General features: G+C 35.2%; 1 protein-coding gene across 3 annotated transcripts in view; it reads left to right on the top strand.

The window, feature by feature from the left end:
* The window catches only part of PNPLA8 (patatin like phospholipase domain containing 8), a 54,291-nt gene that overhangs the window by 17,781 nt on the left and 22,569 nt on the right, over positions 1–13,941 (top strand). For all 3 annotated transcript variants that reach the window (XM_045828368.1, XM_045828367.1, XM_045828366.1), the window contains exons 4-6: positions 428–579; positions 4,527–4,621; positions 8,147–8,318. In XM_045828368.1, the coding sequence (XP_045684324.1) occupies positions 428–579; positions 4,527–4,621; positions 8,147–8,318 (419 nt within the window). The remainder of the gene's footprint in view (positions 1–427; positions 580–4,526; positions 4,622–8,146; positions 8,319–13,941) is intronic.

Raw genomic sequence — 13,941 nt, 5'->3', positions numbered from 1 at the left:
CACAAGGTATTTTTTTTTCTTTTAGTAGCAAGTTTAATTTCCTATAGTTACCATGAAGCAGTTTCATCTTAACTTTGGGATTTAGACAAGATATTGTATAAAATTTACAATGTTAACCTTTTGTTGTAACATTGTTTGGAAAGTTTTGTTAAGCAAATTACATTTACCCTAATTGTTCCGCATTGCATCTTTAAAGGAAGTATTTGGAAAGAGGTTAATTTTTTACCTATATATTAGGACAAATATATTCTAGATATTAATTTACATTAATTAATGTGTCAAGCATTAATGTATCATTTAAGATCCTGAGAAAGTAACAAACACTGGCACCTTCATTGCATGTGATGGTATACACATGTTGGTTACAAATAATCATGTATTTTTACTTTTGATTTGACAAAAGTAACAATCATTTTTCTCAATATAGGAGAAAATTATTCCATATTTATTACGATTGAGGCAAATTAAGGATGAAACTCTTCAGGCTGCAGTTAGAGAAATTTTGGCTTTAATTGGCTATGTGGATCCAGTGAAAGGAAGAGGAATTCGAATTCTTACAATTGATGGTGGAGGAACAAGGTAAGACTGGAAAAATGGTCTTTAAAATCTATAATTCCAATTCAACCTTAATAATTTTTAAAAAATAATTTGGTATACTTATATCATTGCAAAATCAAATTTTTACATAAAACATGAAAAAGTTTTTATTTACTTATCAATTTCAGAGTTCCTTCAGCATATCTGAATTTCCTTTTATTTTAATTCAACCTAGTATTTATATTTTAATTTGGTCTTTTCAGACAGTTTTGGCAGTTTAGGACAGTTTATGAACCAACTTTCTCTTAAAATCTTGGCAGTGCATTATAATGCTCACTTTTTTTTATTACATTTATCTTACCATATGTCAACTATTCATTTAGTAAAGTGATGGTAATACAGGAGCCTATATCAGTGACTTTCTGAGCCCCAACATCTTTCACTTGCAGATACCGGTTCTGGTGCTACTCAAGAATTGTTAAATGCGTTCTTAGTTCAGAAGGAGATAATTTTACTGTCAAGCTCCATTCTTCTGGCAATCCATCCATGCTTCTTATTTTGTCTTAGTTTGTCTAGTTTCTTATGACTTATTAGTTAGATTCTTTGGCTTGGTTTTATGAAACTTTCCCCCCAGTTTGCTAGCTTGGATTCCAGTTCCCTGCCATTTCTACTCTTACCTCTTAGATTCATAGTACATGCCTTGCCGTATGTTCTTCAGTTAATTTATCTCTCTGACTTCTTTCTCTGGTATACCTGCTTTACCAATCCCTATTCTGTATGGTCAAGTACTACCCTTATTTTTTTGTTAAATTCTATAGTCATGCATGTGAGCCAAATCCTTTAATGTGAGTGATGAGAGGAGGAGGCTATTTAATAATCTAGGCAGAGGGCAATAAAATACCAACCTCATATGGTGGCAAGTGGGAAGCAAGAGAAAGGAACAATATGCCAAAAATTTGAAGAGAAAGGTGGGCTGGATATAATAACAATAGGTCAAGATCATTCCTAATTATAAACCCTGTAGATGACTATGACAGAATTTCAGGGATAGGGGAGAAGGTGTCTGATATTGAAAAAGAGTTCTGTTTTAGACATGTTGAATATAAGGTATCACACTTCCACATAGAAGTGCTTATTAGTTGATAAATGAAAATAAAATTGATAGGAAAAGTCTTAGAAGACCTTTTGGATTGTTCTTAGGGAAGTGAAATAACTCAAGAAAGTGGACATCATTTATGTGGTAAAGTTGTAAAGAATTGGAGAGAATCATTCTAATTCACAGAATTGGTTCAAGGGATGAGAAGCAGGGAAAGTGGCAGTTAAGTAAGGAAGGAATTTCACTGAGGAGTAGGAAGAAGCCAGTCCTCTCTGCCATTAAGTTCAGGGGAGTTGGGAGGGGTGGTGTTATTCATTGAGTCAACTAACAAGTATTGATTAAGTGCCTACCATGTTCTGATTTAGGTCCTGGTGTGACTCAGTAAATAAAACAGACAAAATCCAAGTCTTCATCATGCTACTATTCTAGAGAAGGAAAGAGACAACAAATAGAAAAAAATACTGAGTAATGGGTACTATGAAGAAAATAAAAACAAGGTAAAGGGATACAGAGTAACTGTTATTTCAGAGAGTGAGCATGACTGACTTCTCTTTGAAGAAGTAACATTTAAGTGGAGGTCTGAAAGAAGGACATTAAAGGGCATTCAAATGTCTGTTTAGAGTGAGGGAGATAATGGGGAAAAGAGCTTTATGACCGATAAGTATTTGACTTCCTAGAAATGGTAGTTTTGAAAGTCATAGGAAATTGAAGTGAAGATAATTTGGGAAAACCTAGAGGTGGGTTAGAATGAGGGTAGGGGTAGATCATTGATTCTTCTCTGGAGACATCTTTTCCCCCTAGAAGATGTTTGTGTCCGGAGGCATTTTTGGTTTTCACAACTAGGGGACTGCCACTTGGATTTAGTGAGAAGACAGTTGTTGCTGAGTATCTGCAATGCATAGGATAGCCCTCTACAGCAAAGAATTACCCATCTCAAAATGTCAGCAGTGCTGTTGTTGAGAGAAACTTTGGTTTAGGGGAATGTGTCAGAGCAGCCAGAATGGGAAATCTGTGTTGAAATGAGTAAGGTAAGAGGGTTTGTAAGAAAAAGAATTCTTATCTTTCATTTATTTTGTGTAAGAAAAGGTACAGTATTGGGCTTATAGAACCAACCTGGCAAGTATATTTATTTTTCAATTTATCCTGAGTTAATTTCTAAATATAGCATTTACAAGTAGTTTTCTTTCTCATTACACAAGTAAAATTTGGGAGGAAAAACATAAAATAAAACAAGTCATAGCTCAGAATTTCAAGATTATTTTTAATATTTGATTTATTTCTTGAAATATTTTTCTATGTGAATATAATTGCATGTTTTATTTCATTTTTATAATTCAGGGAGGTCATATTGTTAAATATATTTTATCCAGCATTATCTTTAACTCTTCATGTCTCACCTTGAATTCATAACATAGCCATGTTATAAGTCATTTTATGTTCTCTTAACACTTCAAGTCCATACTACTCCTTACAATTAAAATAAACATCAGGATTTTTTATTCTCTGGTGACTTCCTATTAGCAGTATCAAAGTATAATTTGTCATTCTCAATTTTATTTTGTGTTGTCTGACTGCCATTGTGTTCGAGGACTTCTCTGTCCTACACCTTGGGTTGGGATAATAATGTTTCATTTTTTCTGTCTATTCTCCAAGTGTTAAGAATTGTCCACGTCCCAGGGGTTATTATGCTAAGTAAAATAAGTCAGACAATGACAAATATCAAGATTTCATGTGAAATCTGAAAAACACAATAAATGAACACACAAAACAAACTCTTAGATACAGAGAACAAACTAATGGTTGCCAAATGGGAGTGGGTTGCAGGAATGGGTAGAAAAGGTAAAAGGATTTTGAAGTACAACAAAATAGTCACAGAGATGTGAAGAACAGCATAGAAAATATAGTCAATAATACTGTGATAACTATGGTGCCAGATAGTTTACCAGAATTACCAGGCTGAGCACTTTGTAAGTTATATAACTGTCTAATCACTATGTTATACACCTGAAACTAATATAATATTGTATATCAACTATAATTGAAAAATAAATTCAAATTTTTTCAAAACAGAATTGTCTATCCTGAATTGGCCTATACACACACCCTGAATTGACCTACACTTCCTAGACTATTTCATCTTTTACATTCATTGTGAAGTTATTTGCGGCCTTTAGCAAAGATCCAGAAATGAATAAAGTCAGTGGCATAAATTAATACATTCTTAATATAAAGCACTATCCTAAGGTGGTTAAGAGTTTTAAAAAATGAATAAAAGTTTAAAAACATGACTAGTGAAATGTGTAAACCAAGTCATGTAGAAACATAGGTGACTGACTACATTGGTAAGAGAGAAACCAATATATGACATCCCCACACTGGTGAGTGGAGACTTTAAGTATTTTCCACTGTTGTAGTATTTTTGATGTTTTTATCTTTATTATTATTTTTTATGTATTGATTTTTAGGAAGAGAGAGAGAGACATCAGTTTGTTGTTCCACTTACTTGTGCACTCAGTGGTTGGTTGATTCTTGTATGTGCCCTGACTTGGGATCGAACTCATAACCAGGATGACACTAAGTGACTTAGCTACCTGGCTGGGGCAGTTGGGATTTTTTTTTTAATCATACATTGGCATATCTTTGTAGTGTAGACACTAATATAAATTTTAAAATATGCAGCTGTAGCACGGGTTTTGTACCATTGTTTAGATATTGGATATTCAAAAGTCATCTGAAAACTTAAGCAACTTTTGCTGATACTAAATTATATTATTTGTTTTTGTATTAGCACACAGGCTAGAAAAGCAACTTTTAGGATTGTTTTATTCAATAACGTAACTTTCCTTGAAACAGGAATTTTTGCCTTTATATTTTTTCTTTATATTTTTTATAGGGGTTTGGTTGCTCTTCAGACACTGCGAAAATTAGTTGAACTTACTCAGAAGCCAGTTCACCAGCTGTTTGATTACATCTGTGGTGTAAGCACAGGTAATTATTACGGGAATGGTACATCCTAGCAGTGCATTAAGAAAAAGAACATTAAGCACTTATGTTCGAGATCATTCTTTGAAATGATGAATATTAATTTCACGTTTTGGTGAATAATTCTTTGGTTTGCTTAATGAACTTTTAAAAATATTTATTGGGAATAAGGTAACATTAAGAAGAGAGTTTTTAACATGTGTGCTAATATTTTCTGTGTAAGTCACAGTGACAAGTTACAAACTATGAATTATTGCTTTATGGTATAGTCACTTTAAGGACTGTGATGAAATGAAAGGTCAGTAGGTTCTCAACTTGTACTTGAATCAATAGAATATTTAAGATAAATAAGATTGTACTTATTTGTGAGAAAAAGCAAATTGCTTTTTGTATAATTTTTCTTTACTCTGGTTGTTTGTATTACGGAACCCTGCCTATGCTGTTCTGGAACAGCTGTGGGGTTTGATTGCCTGCCACCAAGAAGCATGACTTTCAAGGCAAGAGTTTGGTGAAAAAGGAAAGGGAATGTTTATTCACAGGTTATACAGATTCAGAATAATGTCAGATTTCTGCTGTTACGTCCCACTTCATTTAAAACACCCCAAAACACATAATCCTGCCCCCCTTTGCCAACCCAGGCTAGTTTTAGAATACAGCTGTCAGAGGTATTGTCTTTCAGAAAAGCAGAAATCTGTGTCTCAGCATTTCTCGTCACAGTTCAGCATGCCAGGCATCTCCCACTAATCTGTGCTTGGTTAGACATAGATAGGTCTACACGACTCCATCAGCTCTGCCACTGTGTTCTCTGGGCAGGTTTCCCAGTGGGTCTCCTATTTTCTTACTCCAGCTCTTAATCCAAAACCGCTTGGCTTCTCCTTACTCTAAATCATGTGGTGCTGCATTACACACCAGACCTCATGGCCAAATCCCCCTACTTTATGGCTCCTTTCTCATAGCTGCTGCCTCCTCTCTCAGATCTCTTGGCTGTTCTTCACTGTTGACCTCATGGCCAATGAGGTGGCCCTTCTATACCCTTTCAAACCACATGGCTGCTACCCTTCTCTTTCTCATCCTGCCCTTATTTTAAATGCTGACCTGGAGCTTCCTATGTGACCTCACATCTGACTCTCTACAATGTGCTACTGTTGCCAGTTTCCCCATATCTTTTACCTTATTTTGGCTGCCATCTTTAGTCAGGGCAGGAGTACCCTGTGACACAAGGGTCTTTGGTTCCTGCCTCTCACACATCTACTATATAAGCTTCCCAGCTGCATCAGGATTCACTGTATGGTCTAAAAGTCAAGGTCTGAAAGTCACATAAACCTTTTACCCTGGCGGAGGGGGAGGGCAAGGAGTGGGTATAGCACTGCTGTCAATTAGCTATCAACTTGCCATTGTTATGAAAAGTATTTTAACTGCAGTATCATCCCCTTCCCTCATCCCCCAACCTTGGGCTGTGGGGAGTATTTTTGGGAACCCCCACTTTGTATCCCATTTCATTTGAAGCCAGAATTTAAATTGATAAATGGGAGAATCTATGTTTATTAAAGGCTACTTTTAATATTGCTAGTTGACACATAGTTAAATTTTATAGTTTCGTGTTTATATAGAAGAAATTGGCAACTTAGAATACAGTCGTACTGAATAATTTCTTAGTTTTTAGTGACTCATCATCAGATGAATTTTCATTTCGTTCTTCTTTCTCCTTACCCCAGCTCTCTCACCCATCTATTCCCCACTCCCAGTACCTCCCACCCCTTCACGTCATATCTCAGGATACTCATTGCTATTGCTTACCTCCTGGGTAACTCTGAAGGACTATTAAGATCACAGATCCTTGCTATATATTTTATTGTTTGACTTGATAATTTCTCAGTTCAGTTTCTCTTCGTAGATTTTAATTTCTGTATCTTTTATCTAATTTTTTAAATTATAATAGTAGTTTTAAAGACCACTAGCAACAAAGTCAAATGATTTGTCCAGATTATTTGTGTCAACTATAACAAGTTGTGAAAACTGAATAAGAATAGTCACAGGGATGATTGAATGGCTTTGGGAATCAGATTTCTATGATATTACACTGAATACTAATTCCTCAAGATGTTGGCATATTTGGAAAATGTTGGGTTAAAGGAAGTTAAACAAGTTTCTTTATAGAAGCACTTCTGAGATCTTTTGGTGTGTTAAAAGTGCATTGTGACTTTCAGAATTGGAAAATAATATGTATATCCCAAATTGATTTAACTATGGAAACTTTTTTTGAAGAAATATTTTCCAGGGCTAGAGTTTTTTTGGTAATTTTTTTGGAGATATTACCTTAACTATTTCTTTTACATTTTAGAATGGTCCTAGCAATTCAAATATTTAAGCATATCTACAAGGTAACTTCTTGCTTTGACACTATTCTTAGTAGGTGGGTGTTCAGTAAAGAGAATTTTAAGTCACAAAGATTAACCCATGGAATAGAATACCAGTTTATGTAAGATGTACATTTCTATATTAATTATAATACATCTTTTCTATTGTTTTCTAGCTTATGTTAAACTTAATTTATAATACAGTATTTTTAATTTTTCTTTTTCATTTTTCATTTTCTAACGTGGAAATTTTGTTTCATTTATAATTTCTATAAAGTTAATAAATATATATTTAATACAAAGGTGATGTCCTTACCAGTTTAATAAAATTCAGTATCTTTAATATCTTCTCATTTATATAGTAGCTCTACTTAAAAGGAAGGAAACTTGATTTTTTAGCAAGTTATTTCTTGTGTTAAGTACAACTTTTCTACAGATTGAAAAATAAAATCTGTTATATAGTTATGCCACACAGTGTATTTTCAAATATAAGCTGTCTTTACCTTTCACTAGAATAAAACTAAATATAATAAAATATATAAAATACAGTATGGTAGTGATTTTCTGTTTTCTCTTTCTTTGCAATCTCAAAGTAAGCAGTGATATGATTCTGGTCTTTGCCTTGTCCAATGCGACAGTCTCCCCATCCCTCTAAACCTTTCTCCAATTTTTCTTGTTAGTTCAGGGTTAGGCCAACTAGGTACACTAGGTGGCAGCATGTCCCACTAATGCAGCTAGGATATGAAATATGCTATTTAAAATAATATCCCCAAAACCTCATCTCTTTAATTACATCGGTTCCCAGGACCAGCCTGAAGGAGGAGCAATTTTTTTAATGAATTGGAAACTTGTCAAGTATACTGTTTACAGTGACCAAAACTAAGGAATTTGTTAAGGTTAGAAAGGACATTCTGTACCACAGTATCTTAATTATGTATGACTTAATGTAAGATAAAACAACAGATTTTGTATATTTTTAAATTGTCATCATCATCATTGGTTGCCATTTATGTATCCTTATTGAGGCTGAGTAAATAAAGCCCTTTACATGTGTTATCCCAATATAAGGACCTTGTAAAATTTTGTTGTAATTATTCTTGCTTCATAAAGGAAAAATTAGAGCTCTGAGAGGTTAAATAGATTGTCCCAAGTGACACAGTTTGTTTTCTTTCAGGTGCTATATTAGCATTCATGTTGGGATTATTTCATATGCCCCTGGATGAATGTGAGGAACTTTATCGAAAATTAGGAACGGATGTGTTTTCACAAAATGTCATTGTGGGAACAGTCAAAATGAGTTGGAGCCATGCATTTTATGACAGTCAAACATGGGAAAATATTCTTAAGTAAGTTTAATTATTCTTTTTAACAACATTTGGATTATCTGGGTAATACTACATATTATAATGAGATAAATGTGGAAAAATATAAGGAAGTATATTAAAGTATTGATCCTGCTAGTTAGAGATAATCATGATTAATATTTTGGTGAATCTGTTGTAGTCACTATTTTCTTGGGTTTGTGTGTGTGAGATTTGCATATAAAAGTTACAGTTGTCTTTCAGAAATTGATACCATACTGTGTACAGACCATGTCTGCGTCCTGTTGTTTTTATTTACCATATTAGTTTTTCTCAGAAGTCATTAACAGATATTCTTCTACAACATTAATTTTTAAATGTTTTTTTCAAAACACAACAAAACCATTATAGCCACATACCGAAGTAGAAGGATTAAGTAGAAACTTAGAATTTTACACAATCTTGACCTTGCAATATATTAGTTTATAAGTTGCATAATTATTGGACCAATGCTGATGTGTTTTTAAAAATAATCATATATGTCTCAGAGTATTCTTTCGGGCAAAGCCAAACTAAGCTACTATGAGGTGGGAGCTGTGAACACCAGTATACCTGCTGGAAGAGGAAACCCACCAACAAAGAAATGGCCAACAGATAACAATGTAAGATGGTGAAGGATTGAGTGGAAGACACATTAACCTCAATCCAGGACCAATCTGGGAATACAACTAAATGGTAGAGAGATAAATCAGAACAAACAGCTGAACAAGAATGAGAGAGAAGCCTAAAAACCACATACAGACGGAAGAACCAGCTTCAACAAAACGTGTCCACACCTGCACAACAGAATAGAAGATGTGGATGGAGTGCCCCTCAGTTAACCAGCTGGAGGGAAGGACCTACCAAAGGAAGATCCAACAAGAATCAAAAGCCAAAGACATACAGAGAGCCAAATAAATGACAGCCCAAGACCAGCAAGCTCAGGAGATCAAGGAGGCTATCCTACTGAATCTCACAGATCTTCTTCCATAGAAGTTCACACCATAAAACCAAGGAGTCAGAAATGATCAATTTAAGAAGCAGACACTAACAAGAAGAGTCTCACAATGCAAAGACAAAGAAACAATTCCCAAATGAAAGGAAAGGAGGAAGCCTCAGAAAGAATGCTAAATGAAATAGAGGCAAGTCAACTGTCAAATCATTCAAAGCAATGGTTATCAGGAAACTCAATGAGCTCACAGAGAATTACCAAAAACTACAGGGAAACTACAATGAACCCACTGCAAACTAGAGCAACATGAAAATGGAAATAGAAACTATCAACATGGGCCAAGAGGAAATGAAGAACGTAATTTCTGAATGGAAGAACACAGTAGAAGGAATCAAAAGCAGGCTAGAAGGAGCAGAGGATCAAATCAGCGAGCTGGAGAACATGGTAGGGAAAAAAACCCAGAAAGAGCAAGAACATGAAAAGAGGTGCAGAAAGAATGAAGAAGGATTAAGGGAAATGGAGGACAACATGAAATGTGATAATATCTGTATAATAGGGATACCAGAAGGAGAAAAAGAGCAAGGGATAGGAAACCTGTTTGAAAAAGTAATAATGGAAAACTTCCCTAATTTGATGAGAGAAAAAGTCACACAAATCCAGGGAACAGAGAGTCCCAATCAAGAGGATCCCAAAGAGGCCCACTTCAAGACATATCATAATTAAAATGGCAAAATTCCAAGACAAAGAGAGAATTTAAAGGCAGCAAGAGAGAAACAGGAAGTAACATACAGGGGATCCCCGATAAGGTTAGGAGCTGACTTCTCAATAGAAACGCTCCAATCCAGAAGAGAATGGTAAGAAATATTCCAAGTAATGAGAACTAGAGGCCTGCAACCAAGGCTACTTTACCCAGCAAGGCTCTCAGTTAAGATGGAAGGCCAAATTAGGAGCTTCCTAGACAAAAAGTCTAAAAGAATACACCTCCACCAAACCAGCTCTGCAAGAGATTCTAAAGGGACTGCTTTAAGGAAAGGAAGGAAAAGAGAGACAGAGGAACACATGTACATAAAAGACAATGAATAAGTACCTATCAATAATAACCTTAAACGTAAATGGATTAAATACTCCAATCAAAAGACATAGAATAGCTGAATGGATAAGAAAAAATGACCCACACATATGCTGCCTACAAGAGACCCACCTCAGGATAAAAGACCTACACAGGCTGAAAGTGAAGGGCTGGAAGCAAATCTTCCAAGCAAATGGACAGGAAAAAAAAGCCGGGGTAGCAATACTCATATCAGACAAAATAGACTTCCAAAAAAGGTCCATAAAGAGAGACCCAAAGGTCACTTCATAATACTCAAGAGAAGAATCCACCAAGAAGACACAAATATTGTAAATATATATGCACCCAATATAGGAGTACCCAAATACATAAAGAAAGTATTGAAGAACTACAAGAAACATATTGACAGCAACACAATTATAGTAGGGGATTTTAACACCCCACTGTCAGAAATTTAGATCTTCTAAACAACATATCAACAAAGATATTGTGGTATTGAACAATGCCCTCGATCAAATGAACTCAACTGATATATAGAGCCTTTCATCCCAAAGAAGCAAAATACACATTCTTTTTAAATGCACATGGAACATTTTCAAGGATAGACCACAAGATAGGACACAAGACAAGCCTCAACAAATTCATCAAGCATTTTCTCTGACCACAAGGGACTGAAACTAGAAAACAATCTCAAGGAAAAAACCCAAAGCACTCAAACTCATGGAGATTGAATAGCATGCTATTAAACAATGAATGAGTCAAGAATGAGATCAAGGAAGAAATCAAAAAGTTTCTGGAAACAAGTGAAAATGAACTAACATCAATCCAAAACTTATGGGACACAGCCAAGGCAGTCCTGAGAGGGAAGTTCATAGTTGTATAGGCCCACCTAAAAAGATAGAAACTTTTCAAACAAATAACCTAACCCTATGCCTACAAGAACTCTAGAAACAACAAAAAACAAAGCCCAGAGCAAGTAGAAGGAAGGAAATAACCAAGATCAGAGCAGAATTCAATGACATAGAGACTAAAAGCACAATTCTAAGGATCAGTGAATCCAGGAGCTGGAAAAGATAAATAAAATCGACAAGCCCTTAAGCAGACTCATCAAGAAAAAAAGGCGGAGGACACAGATAAACACAATCAGAAACGAAACAGGACAGATTATAACTGATACCACAGAAATACAAAGGATTGTAAGCAATTACTAGGAAGAACTAGATGCCAAGAAATTTGAAAGCCTAGGGGAAATGAACAAATCTCTAGAAAAACATAATCTTCCAAAACTCAATGAAGAAGGAGCAAAAAGCCTGAACAGACCAATAACAGCTGGTGAAATTGAAGCAGTAATCAAAAAGCCTCTGACACACAGAAGTCCTGAACCAGATGGTGTCACAGGAGAATTCTGCAAAGCATTTAAGGAAGAGCTAACCCCTATCCTTCACAGATTATTCCAAAAAATCTGAGAAGATGGAAGACTAACAAACTCTTTTTATGAAGCCAGCATCATCCTAATCCCAAAACCAGATAAAGACACAACAAAGAAAGCAAACTTCAGGCCAATATCACTGATGAACATAGATGCTAAAATCTTCAAGAAAACATTGGCAAACTGTATCCAGCAATACATTATAAAGATCATACACCATGATCAATTGGGATTCATCCCAGGGATGCAAGGATGGTACAATATACACAAATCAATAAATGTAATACATCACATAAGCAAAATGAAAGACAAAAATCATATGATCATATCAATAGATGCAGAAAAAGCATTTGGTAAGATACAGCACCCATTTATGTTAAAAACTCTGAACAAAACTGAGCCCCCATTTATGTTAAAAACTCTGAACAAAACTATTCCTCTGGGAATAGAGGGAACATTCCTCAACATAATAAAGGCCATATACAAGAGACCTACTGCCAACATACTCAATGGAAAAACTTACAGCTTTCCCATTAAGATCAGGAACAAGAAAAGGATGCCTGCTTTCACCACTCTTACTTAACATAGTATTGGAAGTCCTCAGCAATCACACAAGAAGAAATAAAAGGCATCCAAATTGGAAAGGAGGAAGCAAAACAGTCACTGTTTGCAGATGACATGATAGTGTACATAGAAAATCCTATAGGCTGCACCAAAAAACTACTTGACCTAATAAGTGAATTTGACAAAACAGTGAGATACACAGTCAATATTCAGAAATGAAAGGCATTTGTACACCAACAATGAAATATCAGAAATAAAAATCAGGGAAAAAATCCCCTTTGAGACAGCAACAAGGAAAATAAAATACCTAGCAGTAAACCTAACCAAGGAGGTAAAAGATGGGTGCTCAGAAAACTATACAACACTAAGAAAGAAATTAAGGAAGACACAAAGAAATGGAAGCATATACCATGTTCATGGATTGGAAGAATTAACATCATCAAAATGTCCATACTACCCAAGACAATTTATAGATTCGAATCAATCCCTATTGAAGTACCAATGACATATTTCATAGATATAGAACAAACATTTCAGAAATTTATATGTAACTAAACTACCCGGAATAGCTGCAGCAGTTTTCAGAAAGAAGAACAAAGCAGGAGGAATCACAATACCTGCTATCAAACTCTCTCAAAAGTCCACTGTAATCAAAACTGCTTGGTACTGGCATTAAAACAGGCACATAGACCAATGGAACAGAAAAGAGAGCCTAGAAATAAACCCAAGTCTCTGTGGTCAATTAATAATTTGACAAAAGGGGAAGAAGCATAAAATGGAGTAAAAATAGCCTCTTCAAGAAATGAAAATCCTATAGGAGAGCAGGGCAGCTTCATGTAAAAAAATGAAACTCAATCACCAACTTAACACCATACACAAAAATAAATTCAAGGTGGATAAAAGACTTAAATATAAGTTGTGACACCACAGAAGTCTTACAAAACATTGGCAGGAAAATCTCAGACATTCCACTGAGCAACATCTTCACTGATACATCCCCTAGATCAAGGGACATAAAGGTAAAAATAAAGAAATGGGATGTCATCAAACTAAAAATTTCTGCATGGCTAAAGAAAACAGCATTAAAATGAAAAGAGAACCAACTATATGGGAAAACATATTTGCCAATGATACCTCAGACAAGGGTTTGATCTCCAAAATATATAAAGAACTTACACAACTCTAAGAAGACAAGCAATCCAATTAAAAAATGGGCAAAGGACTTGAACAGACACTTCTCCAAGGAGGACAGAGGGTTCAGAGACATATGAAAAGATGCTCAGCATCATTAGCTGTCACAGAGAGATGCAAATCAAAACCACAATGTGGTACCACTTCACACGAGTGAGAATGACCATCATAAACAAATCAACAAACAAGTGTTGGAGAGGATGCTGAGAAAAGGGAATCCTAGTGCATTGTTGGTGGGAATGCAGACTGGTGCAGCCACTGTGGAAGACAGTATGGAATTTCTTCAGAAGACTAAAAATGGAACTGCCTTTTGACCTAGCAGTTCCACTGCTGGGATTATATCCTAAGAACCCTGAAACACCAATCCTAAAGAACTTACGCACCCCAGTGTTCATAGCAGCACAATTTACAATACTCAAGTGAT

The sequence above is a fragment of the Phyllostomus hastatus genome, unplaced genomic scaffold (assembly GCF_019186645.2).
Source record: "Phyllostomus hastatus isolate PE091 unplaced genomic scaffold, TTU_PhHast_1.1 phas_scaffold_78, whole genome shotgun sequence".
Taxonomy (NCBI): domain Eukaryota; kingdom Metazoa; phylum Chordata; class Mammalia; order Chiroptera; family Phyllostomidae; genus Phyllostomus; species Phyllostomus hastatus.
The sequence above is the reverse complement of the archived record's forward strand: the minus strand, read 5'-3'. Positions and strand labels throughout refer to the sequence as shown.